The following is a 13,734-nucleotide window of genomic DNA, read 5'->3' on the forward strand; positions in this document are numbered from 1 at the left end:
TCACTGTATCCTCTGATGCAGGCAAGCATCATCTTCTTGGGTGCTAAGGTTGCCAATAATAATAATAATAATAATAATAATAATAATAATAATAATAATAATTCTTACCTGCCATATACTTTGAGCTCCCAGGATAGCTTACAACAGTTTAAAAGTGCTGGGCAGGGTTCACCTAATGAACTGCATCAGGACTTTTCCTCCCTCTGCGCTTCCCCATGACTCATGAAATTAACTCTGGGAGATTAAGGAGAACCCCAAAAACAGTGCAGGAGGCAGAGAACTAGAAGGGGGTCTTTGAAGCTTGGAAGCTGATATGCTTGTGCAGACAGCATGCTTATAATACACTGGAACTTTGGTTCTCGAATGGCTTAGTTGACCATCAAATTGGCTCCTGAATGCCGAAAACCCGGAAGTAAGTGTTCTGGTTTTTGAATGTTTTTCAGAAGCCAAACATCCGTCGTGGCTTCCACTTGAGTGCAGGAAGCTGCTGCAGCCAATTGGAAGCTGCGCCTTGGTTTTTGAACGTTTCAGAAGTTGAATGGACTTCTGGAACGGATTGCATTCAAAAACCAAGGTACCACTGTAGTACAATGTTGAATTCCACCCACTGCTACACACACTCCATTCTCTGAGTGGCGAAAGACTTCAGCTGGTTCAACGCTTACCTCAGGTTTGGTTTCTCTGGGGTGAAGGTCTCCGGGCACTTTGGTGTCTTTTTGAAATATTGTCTTAATTACACATATATACAAAGACTTCTTACAGCATTAACACGCCAACAGATTTTGCTTTCCTGTTTTTAGGAGAATCCTCAAAAGCATAGCTTTGGCCTATTTTTTCCCTGTTTCTAGGATGGCTTGGCTTCCAGCCAGGTGAGAGGAGGAGGAGACCTTCCTCCTCCTGGAAGAATTGCTAGGTACCGGTAGTTGCTTTTATGACAACACACCTTTATTTCACCTTTACACATGTAAAAAAGATGCTTAACTGGCTTGGCTTGGGCCATTAATTTAACAGAGACTGGTTTGACCACTTTAGCCGTTTCTTCTATCACATACTCCCATCTTACAGATATAAAACCAGAGGCTTAGAGAGGACCCAAAATATATCAAGCCAGCCTCCCACCTCCAGCATCTTGAATTGGGCCTGGAGTGAACTGACAATTAATGCTGCTGTTTTAAAATTTGGGTTCTGTGAGTTCTAAATGGAAACCCAGCCAGTATTCTGGCTGCCATATTTTGGGACAGTTGAGAGTTCTGGGTCTTCTTCAAGGACAGCCTCATGCACAGTGTGGATGGAAGGAAACCACCCATTTCTCCATTCACTGCAGTTCCTCAATCCTTTCTGGAAATTTCAGTGATTAGTCTTGACTTCTCAGGTGAGAGGAGATCCCTGGTATTCCTAAATAAGTTATTGCTTCCACAGTTCTTCCAAGGAGTTTATTCCAAAATTCATAACTTTTGCACCTCCAGAGTTCCTTAGAGCTCTTTGTATGAAAAATTAAGCAAGTTTGCTTTTGTCAGATTGAATCCCCTTTGCTGCCCTTCTCTCAAAATTGTTTCCCATTTATTTACCTAAACAATAGCTGTCGGTTTGAAAGTGAACACTTCAAAGTCAACCCTGTTCACCATCTTTGCAACTCTTCAACCTGACAATTAAGTTATAGATCCTGTTACATATATTCTTCTACCCTTCGTGGTCTTTGAAACCTGCCAACATCAAGGTTTATTCTATCTTGAATAAACTTATATTTTGCTGCAAGTTAAAGCCTGTGATGTCCATGCTAAACAGTATATGTTTAAGAGGGAGAGGAAGAGAAAGGTATTCGGTTTCATGTGGTTCCTGGAGATGTTAGAAGTAGATGTAGAAAATCATGTGCTTACATGCTGACTTGCTGGTGATAGTAAATACAAATTTAAATTGTTATAATTGCTTAGTTATCAGTTAGAATTGTCACACATAATCCATATACCTCTGGAAGGCACTGGCTCATTTTGCACTCTTGCCAAGCCAGCTGATTTGTATCTTAAAACACCAGATGCTATGGTTAGTCATTTTTCCTAGACGGATAATTATCCTTCTGCTTCCTTCCTTCAAACATTCACAGTATTAACTAAAACTTCTTGAAACATTTACAGTTCAAAGTGATTCACCGGGACTAAATACAGAGCACTACAGATTTCTAAGGGTGTGTTTTAAATTCCTATTTTTGCCATGTTATTTGTCTTCTGATACAACATTTCATTAATTTTGTGCATTGAAAAAACTGGCTTTTGATTAGCTATCTGGAAAAACATAGAGGAATCTTTATTCTAAAGATGAAATGTGATTCTAAAGGTTCTGATCAGGTCCACTTATAAGTAGATGGGCATAACAATCCTAACTGGGACACAGTGGCGTAGCGTGGGTTGTCAGAACCCGGGGCAAGGCAAGTAACTTGCACCCCTAACCCGTGGATTTGCGCCCCCTAACGCTAACCCCCAGATGTTCCGCCCGGTGCGGCCGGGCCCCCCTGCACCCCCCACGCTACGCCACTGCTGGGACAAGGAAAGACAGGAGCATCTGAGTCACCACGACACATGAAGTTTGATCAGAAAGGAAAGTGGAGAGGGAGTTTTTAGCCATATCTGGCATAGCTGAGGAGTCATGTTTTGGATCCTACAGGTCCAAACCCTCAAGCCACTGAAACAATAGAGGAGACCCACCAGTGATGTTTCCCACCCGCAAGGGAGTAGCTTGGGTGTCTACTTCTCGTCATTGGCAGAGAGACAGCGCTACATCTTACCTCTCCCCAGCCAACAACACTGGGGGGCGGGGCGGGCTAAGATTACTACCTTAGACAAAATTTTAAAAGTTGCATCAAAGAAATTGGTAGGAATGATTCAGTAAGTGCACAGGGAGAAAGGGAAGTTCCCAGATTTAACCTGAGGCTTTGGAAATAAATAGGCAAGAGGAAGTCGAAAATTCAATCCATGTCACCCTTTCAAATAACTTTGCAGTAGCCGTTAGTTCAAATGCTGCTTTACTGTATGTCTGAGTTGCAGTTGTGGAAAATTAACCTGGGCCTGAAATAAAATGATTTGCATTTCCTAAGAACCTCCTTACAAAACGAAGCCTCTCCTCACAAAAGGAATTCATAGCACAAATGAACGGCTATTTACATTCCTGATAGTTTACTAAAGGACCCATCAATTTTAATGAAAGAAAGCTACTTTTCTTCTTTTGTAATGTGATTTTGCCATTGTCTTATAGATCAAGAGGCTCAAGGAATAACAAGCAGCAATTCTGTTATGGTTGTTGCCCATAAGCAAAGCATAAGGCCCCTGTGAAGCATATTGTCTGTCTCACACACTATAATTCAAAGTCCAATTAAAATTTTACAGCCAGCAGGCCAACCTTCATTTGCATGCCTGGCCCATAATTTATAAAGAGCATGCTTTGGAACTCAGTGGTGGATAGAAAAAGGTGCTATGCTGTCCACCTGAAAAGTACTTACGCATAACTTGTACAATGAGGACACAGAGGATGATATTCTCTGCTTTACTGTGAAATTTGGCAGAAAGCTAACACAAAGCATTGATTCATATATGCTCATTCCTTTGTTGATGCAGTTAAGTGTTTTGCCAGTAGCTTAAAAAAAATTCAAATACAGACACTAAAGCAATATAACTTCAGGCATCTTAGCATGTTATTAGTTGTTACAAACCAGACAGTACAGTGTTCATGTAACAACTGTTTTTGTTCTTTCTCCTTCCTTTTCATCCTGACAACATGCAATTAGATATTCAGAGTTATGGAAACACTGACGATGGAACTTTATTTGCAACTCAACTTTAGAACATAGTCATACTTGCTTTGGCTTTGTGGAATTAGTAATTGAACATTTTTTAAATGCCTACCATGTTTGTGCTGCCTTTTTTTAAAGACTCAGATTATATTACTTTGCTGTATTATTTCAGCATTGTGTTTTTAACCATGTTCAAAATGTGCCAGGGAATGTACAGGTGGCAAACTCCTCATCTAAGGCTGCAGGAAACCTAGACTAAAAGACCCAATAAAGAGTCAGATTCACTTCAGCATAACCATGCTTACAATCAGGGTATTCTGTGGAAATCCTCTAACAGTTCAGAATTATGATTCGGCCACTTGACAACAAATATCTACAGAAGTATTGTCTTTTATCTGAAGAGAGACTTGCTTCCTGCCACCCCATAAGGCACTCCCATGTCCACAACTTTACTAATTGTCCGTCTTGTGGGATAACCTGGTTTTAAAAACTGCTTGCACACACACACACACACACACACACACACACAGACTGAACCTGTTCCGCCCCCCTGTTTAGTTTTGTTGACTATAGTGTCTTTTACATTAGGATATGGGTACTTATAATTGATTTTTTGGGATTTCTAACCTGCCTTTCACCATCTGCACCCAGTTTGTGTACAGTCATACCTCGGGTTAAAGTAGCTCTGGGATAAGTATTTTCGGGTTGCGTGCTGCAGCAACCCGAAAGTAACGGAGCGCATTACTTCTGGGTTTCGCTACTTGCGCAGACGGTCAAAATGACATCATGCGCAGAAGCGGCGAATCGCGACCTGAGCATGAACGCGGGTTGTGTTTGCTTCTGGATGCGAACAGGGCTCTGGAACAGATCCTGTTCACATCCAGAGGTACCACTGTACTAAAATCTCACCTAGTGTGCATCCTGGTCTTTTTTTTTTTTTTTGCATCCTTACTTAGAAGTCTCCATGGAGCTTATTCCAAAATGAGCCTGGGATTGCAGTCTTGATTGCTGCAGCTCCATGATATATCACCTTTTAAAATGGAAAGGTGTCACCCGCTTTGCTGACACCTGTGTGGTCCTTTGAGGCTCTGACACCAGTATTCTTCTGTGTGCTTTTGATACTTGTCAAGGCTTGGTGCCACTCAGAAAACCAGAGGTGCGTCGGACCAGATTAAGTGACACCCGTCCTGTTCTCTTAAAAAAGAGTATCTGAAGAAGTGTGCATGCACACGAAAGCTCATACCAATAACAAACTTAGTTGGTCTCTAAGGAGCAACTGGAAGGAATTTTTTTATTTTGTTTCTTAAAAGAGATGAGCTCTTCTGGAACTAAGGAGGTGCCCTTGACACTGAGGGCCATTTGCCAACCCTTGAAGCGCTTTTGCAAGAATGCGCGCCTATCAACACTCGCTATCTCCGACGGATATTAGCTCATGCAGCCGGCCTGGGCCGAAACTTTGGCGGCGAGGTGCCCAGGAGCCAAAGGGCGCTTGGGGAGGAGCACTAACTTATCTCCTCAGGAAGAAGCGCGGCCTCGTCTTTCCCGGCTCACCTGTTGCAAGGCGGGAGCGAGAGGGCGCAGTCCCCGCGCGCGAGCGAGCGAGCCAAGTTCCTGAGGGGAAAGGGAGGCGAGCCAGAAGCTCCCGCCCAGCTTCAAGGCAGGTGGCGGCTCAGGGAAGCTGCCCAGTCGCGGCCACTCGGGGGAAGGGAGGAGGGAGGAAGGCCCGGCTAGCTGGCTGGCTGGCTGGGCGGGAGGCGGCGCTGCCTCCGCGGAAGCGCGTCCGAGAGGAGAGCCGGCCTCAGTGCGCCGCCGGCTAGGCTGCGGCGCGCAGCGACCACGGGACTTGTCCGCCGCCGAGCTCCGGCCGGGCGGGTCTCCATGCGGCGGCAGGGACGCCCGGGCCCCCCTGCTGCTGCTGCTGCACGGAGGGCGCGCCACGGGAACTAGCAGCATGAGCAGCGGCTACAGCAGCTGGGAAGAGTCCGAGTCGGAGGAGTTCTTCTTCACCGCCCGCACCTCCTTCTTCAGGAGCTGCCCCGCCAAAGCCAAGCCGAGTCTGCAAGTAAGCGAGCCCCCCCTCCTTTCGCCGGGCGGGAATTCACCCCGTCCCGAGCAAGAGCGCCTTTGCCCTGCCCTGACCCGCAGCAGGCCGCGCCTTCCGCGGCAGCCCCACGTGCTCTTCCCAGGCTCGCTCTGTCTGTCCCCGCACCCCACGCCAAACCAAGTCATAAGTTTCTGGGGAGCCCCTCGTGGCGCTTTCCCGGTTCCTTCCCCAAGTTCCAGCGGGATCTGGAGGGTGCCGGGTGCCGCTTCCGGATGATCGCAGAGTCCAGGCAGCAGAGGCATTGGGGTGGGGGGGATGGGGGGCTGGATCCCCAAGGTTTCTCTCCGCACCCTCGCGCCAGGCTTTCGGTGAAAATGCACGTGTGGATTCCAGCCGTTGGGCTAGCTCGAGTAGCGTTGCTGCGACCTTTGATGATGAAAAGCGTGCTTTTTCAGTAGATCAACTTCCTTGTGAGCCAGAACTTCTCCCGGCGGGAAAAAAAAAACGATCTCCCATGATGCGACCGGGGAAAAGAGAAGTCTGATTGCTCATGCGTTATTCCTGAAACCGCATGGTCTTGCAGCCGCCACTCTCGTGCAAACCGCTGTAGGATTTCTGGGAAAGCGCATAATTAGAAAAAAAAAACTGTAGTTCCCTGGGAGGTAACGGATTTTTTTGCCTCGTCTTCTCAGCCCCACTCCGGCAATCATAATCATAAGAATTGTTTTTAACACTAACGGAGCCTTAATTGGGATATAATCTTCCCTTCATAGTGATGTAGAGGTTATCTGTGTCTGGTCCTAAGTGGTTTTCAATATCCAGGGATTTTTAATAGTTAGAAAGTACTGTACAAATAGTTTTTTAAATTGCTGCACTTTATTTCAATAAAACCATATGCACCTGTATTTAAATGTATTTATTTTTTTTTTTTTTTTTTTTTTTTATAATATATTTATTAAAGTTTTCAAATAAAACATATATCAAATAAGCACTTATCGTTGTCCATTTAACATCTTTCAATTGTTACATGGGACTCCCCCACACCTCCCGCATACACTTACATCATTATTAAATTATTTTCAAGCAAATTATCATTTAACTCATCTTAATTAATAATCTTAATTTGGTTTGACATATAATTCGACTTTAAATCTATTTTAATGGTAGACAATTGTCTGCACTGGCATCCTATTCAGCACTCAGCCAGATTACAATATTTTTGTAAATAAGTCTTAAATTTCCTCCAGTCTTCTTCCATCCTTTCTTCTCCCTGGTCTCGAATTCTGCCGGTCATCTCGGCTAGTTGCATATAGTCCATCAGTTGCATCTGCCATTCTTCCACAGTGGGTAGCTCCTGAGTTTTCCAATTCTTGGCAATTAATATTCTTGCTGCTGTTGTTGCGTACAAAAAGAATGTTCTGTCCTCTTTTAACACACTCTGGCCGACAATACCCAGGAGAAAGGCCTCTGCTTTCTTAGTAAAGGTGTATTTAAACACCTTTTTTAATTCATTATATATTTTCTCCCAAAAGGCCTTCACTCTAGGGCAAGTCCACCAGAGGTGAAAAAATGTTCCTTCATTTTCCTTACACTTCCAACATTTGCTATCAGACGAATGGTATATTTTAGCCAGTTTGACAGGGGTCATGTACCATCTATACATCATTTTCATCACATTTTCCTTCAACGCATTACATGCAGTGAAGTTCAGCCCAGAGGTCCACAACCTTTCCCAATCTTCAAACATAATATTATACCCAATATCCTGCGCCCATTTTATCATTGTTGATTTTACCATTTCGTCATGTGTGTTCCATTTCAGCAGCAAGTTATACATTCTTGAAAGTACCTTAGTCTTAGGTTCTAACAGTTCAGTTTCTAACTTTGACTTTTCCACTTGGAATCCTAACTTTTTGTCGTTTTTAAACACTTCTTTAATCTGAGCATAGTGTAACCAGTCTCGCACTTTGTCTCTCATCTTTTCTAAACTCTGCAATTTCCAGTTGTCACCATCCTTTTCTATTATCTCCCAATATTTTGGCCAATTGGCCTCCATATTGGCTCTTTTCCGAGCCTTAGCCTCCAGGGGTGACAGCCACCTCGGAGTTTTATTCTCCAGTAAGTCTTTATATTTTGTCCAGACATTAAAAACTGATTTTCTGACAATATGGTTCTTGAAGGCCTTATTTATCTTAGCTTTATCATACCATAAATATGCATGCCATCCAAACGCATTATTAAAACCTTCCAAATCCAAGACATCCGTATCTTCAAGAAGTAACCAATCTTTTAACCAGCAGAAAGCTGCAGCTTCATAATACAACTTTAAGTCTGGCAGGGCAAAGCCCCCTCTTTCTTTCGCATCTGTTAATATTTTAAATTTGATTCTGGGCTTTTTGCCCTGCCAGACAAATTTAGAGATATCTTTCTGCCACTTCCGGAAGCACTCTGTCTTGTCTACAATCTGCAGTGTCTGAAACAAAAATAACATTTTTGGCAATACATTCATCTTGATGGCAGCTATTCGGCCTAGCAATGAAAGTTTTAATCTTGACCAACTATCCAAGTCTCTCTTAATCTCTGACCAACATTTTTCATAATTATCTTTAAATAAACTCAGATTTTTTGCTGTTATGTTTACCCCTAGGTATTTAACTTTTTTAACCACATTTAGTTCTGTCTCTTTCTGAAGCTGTTCCAACTCAATATCTGTCATGTTTTTCCCCAGAACTTTAGTTTTTTGCTTATTTAACTTAAATCCTGCCACTCGACCAAAGTTTTGAATCAGTTGTAGTACTCTTTTCAAACTAGACTCCGGCTCCTGTAATGTCAGAACTAGGTCATCTGCAAAAGCTTTAAGTTTATATTGTTTCGCTCCGACCTGAATCCCTTCCACCAACCGGTCCCCCCTAATCATATTCAGGAGCACTTCCAGAACCGAAATAAACAGTAATGGGGAAATCGGGCAGCCTTGTCGTGTACCTTTTTCAATTTTAAACTCTTCTGTAACCACATTGTTAACTATCAGTTTAGCCTTTTGTTCTGAATATATTGCCTCAATCCCGTTCTCAAACCCCCGTCCCACTCCCATTTCTTTTAGGTTCCCCTTCATAAATTTCCAAGAAATGTTGTCAAAGGCTTTCTCCGCGTCTATAAAAATTAAAGCTGCTTTGGTGTTTATGTTTGTTTGTAAAAGTTCCAATATGTCTATAATGTTCCTTGTGTTAGTAAACATATGTCTGCCCGGGAGAAAGCCTGCCTGGTCTTTATGGATTATCTCACTTAAAACTTTCTTAAATCTTCGTGCCAAAACATCTGCAAATATTTTGTAATCCACATTTAAAAGGGAGATGGGACGGTAATTCTTAAGTTGTGTCTTTTCAGTTTCTGACTTTGGAATCAATGTGATAAATGCTTCTTTCCACGATTCAGGCGCCTTCTTCCCCTCCATTATTTCATTACTGACCTCCAACAAAGGTTGTATCAAATAATCCTTCAATGTCTTATAGTAGTTAGAGGTCAGTCCATCTGGCCCTGGTGATTTGCCCTGTTTCAGACTCAGGATGGCCTGTTCAATCTCTTGTTGTGTTATTTTGCCATTTAAAATTGTTCTGTTTTCTTCTGACAGCTTTGCTAATCCATTTCTCTCCAAAAATTGTGTAATCTCTATTTCATCTTGTGGCCCTTGAGTATATAACTTTTTAAAATACCTCTGGAAGCACTTTCTAATCTCTCCCGGGTTCTGAATGTTCCTTCCTTCAACCTCTAAGTTTGTTACTGTATTTAATCTTTGTCTCCTTTTCAACTGCCAAGCTAGCAGTTTCCCACATTTATTTGCCGATTCAAAAGTTTTTTGTTTCATTGTTTTAATCTTCCATTCTATTTCCTGATTTATCAGCTTGGAATATTGCGCCTGATAAAGTTTAATTTCTCTCAGAATCGGTTGGGACTTCGGGTTAGATCTTAACTTCTTCTCCAACTCTTTGATACTTTCCAGAATTTTATCTTTCTTTTCATTTTGCAGTCTTTTCTTTAAGGAATTCTGTTGGATCAAGAACCCTCTCATCACAGCTTTACTTGCATCCCAGATAGTTCTTTTTTCCACCGTAGTGTTCAAATTAATCTCAAAATAGTCCTTTAAGGTTTTTTGGGCCTTCTTTACAATTCTTTGATCTCTAAACAGGCCATCATTCATCTTCCATCTAAAGGAGCCGATTGGGATCAATGTCATATCCATTCTCAAGGCGTTATGGTCGGAGCATGTTTTGGGGCAGATTTCCACCTTCCTCACCTTAGGTGCCAGACTTCTAGTTATCCATATTTGGTCGATTCGTGTCCAAGTCAGTTGAGCTTCAGAAAAGAATGTTCCTTCTCTTCCCAAGGGGTTTCTAACTCTCCAGATGTCAACCCAGTCCATATTGTCAGTCATTTCAAAAAAGGTCTTAGGTAGTCTTCCCTCTTTAGTAATGTTCTGGTTCTGTGACTTATCCATATTTGTTGATACGACCCCATTCATGTCCCCCATCATGATGACGTTGTTGTAATCCAGATAGTCCAGCATGATCTCGTGCAACTTCTTATAAAAATCCGATTTTCCTTCATTTGGAGCATAAATTCCTAATATCAAAATTTTTTCTCCTTGATACTGTATTTCTATTGCGAGGATTCTTCCACTTTCGTCTTTAAAGAGAAATTTTGGTGAAAGGCTCTCTTTTGCATAGATCACTACACCTCTCTTTTTAACTGTATCCGATGATATAAATTCTTGACCAAGCCTTTTATTTATTAACACCTTTCTATGGAGCCTAATCACATGCGTTTCTTGTAAGCATATAATGTCCAATTGTTCCTTTTTTAAAATATGAAAGATTTTAGACCTTTTTTCGGGACTGTTACAGCCATTTATGTTCCAACTCAAAAGCTGCAGAGACATCCTGGATAGATCTGGTTATTCTTTCTGGGGTGGTACCTTGTTCTCCGGTCCTTGAGGATCCGAGGGGGCGGGCTCCCCTGGAGGTTCTGGCGCTGGCAATCCAAGTCCTTTGTGGAGGTCTTCTCCGTGTGCTCCCAAAAACTTGTCTCTATCTTCCACTGTTTTGATTTTGATCTTTCTCCCTCTGTAGGTAAAGGATAATCCTTGTGGAAACTCCCACCTGAAGATAATTGCGTTGCTTCTCAACAGTCTTGCCAATTCCGTGTAATTAGATCTAAGGTCCAGCAACTGCTTAGGAATGTCCTTATAGATTTCAATTCTCTTGCCCAAGATGTCTAGTGACTTTTCGTAGTGCAGGCCCAAAATCTTGTCCCTTTCCTCCTTTGATCTCAATGTTATCAAACAATCTCTGGGCTTCTCTGTCCTTCTGACTCTGCCAAGCCTGAAAGCAGATGCAATTTTAAAGTCTTTTTCCTCTAACTCCCAAAACTTGGCAAATTCCTTAGTTAGAAATTCAATAAGATTATCTTCTTCCACCTCTGGTATTGACCGTATCCTCAAGTTGGTCTCCCTGTTTCGCAGTTCTGTCATCAAAAAGTAAATCTGATGTTCTCCAACTTGTTTGCTGAGTGGTCTTACTTCTTTCTCAAATTCTTCCAATCTTTGACTAGTATCTTCAGCCAGTTTACGATTTTCACCTACAGCCTCCTTTAATTCTCCAATGGATTGGGCATTCTGTGCAACTTGTCCAGTCAGCTTATTCAAACTTTCTGTGTTCTGTTCAATTTTAGCTGTATGCAGATCAGCCTTCTTGTCCAGAGCCTCCAGTTTCTCCAAAATTTTCTCCAAGACAGAGCTACTTGTCCCTGAAGCCATATCTCCCAGGTGCAGCTCCTCTGTCTCACCCTCCCCTGCCTGTATTAGGGAGGCCGCCTCTATGTCTGGAGGCAAAGTGGAAGGCAAGGCCGGCACAGAAGATCTACGCTGTGAGGCTGCAGATAAAGTTAAAGTTGTTTGTTTAGTCCTTCCTCTTCTCCTTGCGCCACTCATTCCAAAGTTATCTGTAATCCAAGGTCAATCCAAGTTGTTCCCGTGAGAAAGCAGAGTCCCAGATGCAATAGTCAAACAGAGGCCGGGAAAGGGAAAGTAAAACAAAGTCACTGCTGTAAGCCCAAAATCCTCTAGAGGGAGCTTAATACGTCTTCAGGGAAAAGATCAAATCCAAGTTAAACTTATAAATTTAAATCCATGTCTATCGCCTCCACAGTGTGTTATTTTTAGCAGAGTAAAACTTAAAGCAAAACAGTGTTTCTTACAGTGCCTTGACTGCAACAGTTTCAAAGTATCCAGTTCCAGCTCAGAATGTTTCAAAACCTGAATTCAATATATCCAAAGTTGCAAACTGGTGCTCATTCAGGCAGCTCCAGCACCAGAGATTCTTATTTATTTTATAATCCACTGGTACCACAGAAGAAGAATATCAGTGCATCCCACATATGACCAGCAAAAGTCAATAGCTCAAAGTCTTTCACTCAGAAAACTGCTTTAACAGGGTGCCAGCATTTAGTTAAAGCATAACTTTTTGTCTCCACTCCTCCTGCTCTTTGCTTAAAGTTCAGTATCGCGGGAGATGGGCTTCCTGCTTATTCTCACTCCGTTTTCAGCCAAATTTCAACTTTTTTTTAAAAAGTTTTAAAAGTTCCATAAAGTTCTCAAAAAGTTTCAGAAAGTTGACGAAAGTTTCAGAAAGTTTTCAATGTCCAAATTTACTCACGGGTTGTAGTTTCCAAAGTTCAGAAAAGTTGCAGGAAGAAAGGACAGCGCTGACCGGCAACAGCAATGCGGCTTCACTTCGCTGTTTGCGCAACGACCCACAGCGCCGCTACCCCCTCCGCGATCCGGAGCCCCTTACGGGGTCCCTTCAACGTTTTGGGGGCTGCTTCTGGCGCCCGCCGGGTCCCGAGACCACAGGCTTCTGCCACCTGTGGTTTTCCTGGATGGGTCTCCGCTTCGCCGTAGCGGACGACCCGTTTACAGCGGAGCTCCCTTCTCCTTACTCGGAGAAGGCAGCCATTACCGGTCGCGCCGCCTCCGGAAGTCTATTTAAATGTATTTAAATGGGAATTTATGTGTAAAAGGCCTTCAACTAACCAAAGCATTTAAAAGACTTTTACCCCAAACTCCATGCATGGAGTGTTTTACAAATATGATGCAAGCACACTATTCTAAACGTGTTCGAAAAATAGTACATTTTTAAAAACACATGTCAGTTGTGTGGATCACCTGCATGAGCAAGTGCTTCTTATACAGCAGTGTTGCATTTAAATTTGGACATCATAAACTCCAGGGTTCTTTTTAGGGTCATCATGTGCAGGTTATTTTTTTCTCCTTCGCAAAATAATTTCAGGAATGCATGTCATGATTTAAAATGCAGTGGTGATGATGTGGTATTCTAGATGCTTTGATAGTCTATTAATAGACATCTAATATTTTGCTATTAATTTCTTAAAGCTGTTAAACTAAGCTGAGTTGGCTGTGATCTTGTTAGAATTGCAGGGTTGCCATCTGACTCTCAGGGTGCCAGAGCTTTTGCATAGTGGAATGATAATGGAATAAGGTTCTTCCAAACTTTGTGTTAAAGTTTTGAAACAGCAGTTTCAGAGAGGATCAGGGTGACAGCAGCGGTTAAGAATTCAGCTAGTATTAATTCCTGGACTTTATACATCCTAAGGTAAGGATAACCTTGTCATGTCAGTATGTAGATTGGCTTTGGCTATTCCCAAGTGGTTTTCAATATTTAGAGACTCTTAATAGTTGCTAGGAGATGGCTGCAGGCAACATGTTGCAGCAGTCCTTAATGATGTCAACAGGGCAGTGTTCAGCCTTCACTCCTTGGCACTGATTCAGAAACACAGTCAGTGATTAAAAGGTGGGCAGGAATAGGCAGATAAGGAGTATGAGCAACACACTGCATTT

The 13,734-nt window shown here is 42.6% G+C and overlaps 1 protein-coding gene across 4 annotated transcripts in view; it reads left to right on the forward strand.

Moving 5' to 3' along the window:
• The window catches only part of RASSF3 (Ras association domain family member 3), a 64,688-nt gene that overhangs the window by 26,373 nt on the left and 24,581 nt on the right, over window positions 1-13,734 (forward strand). The window contains exon 1 of one of the 4 annotated variants that reach the window (XR_014539290.1): window positions 5,198-5,843. The exons of 2 other annotated variants lie outside the window; for them this stretch is intronic. Coding sequence is in view for 1 of the 2 variants with exons in the window: in XM_083574692.1 (XP_083430818.1) it covers window positions 5,733-5,843 (111 nt within the window). In the remaining variant the exon portion in view is untranslated. Of the gene's footprint in view, window positions 1-5,197; window positions 5,844-13,734 lie in introns of those variants that run through there. One more of the 4 variants, XM_083574692.1, reaches the window with a different exon arrangement.

This window comes from Podarcis filfolensis (genome assembly GCF_964270895.1).
Source record: "Podarcis filfolensis genome assembly, chromosome: 10".
NCBI lineage: Eukaryota > Metazoa > Chordata > Lepidosauria > Squamata > Lacertidae > Podarcis > Podarcis filfolensis.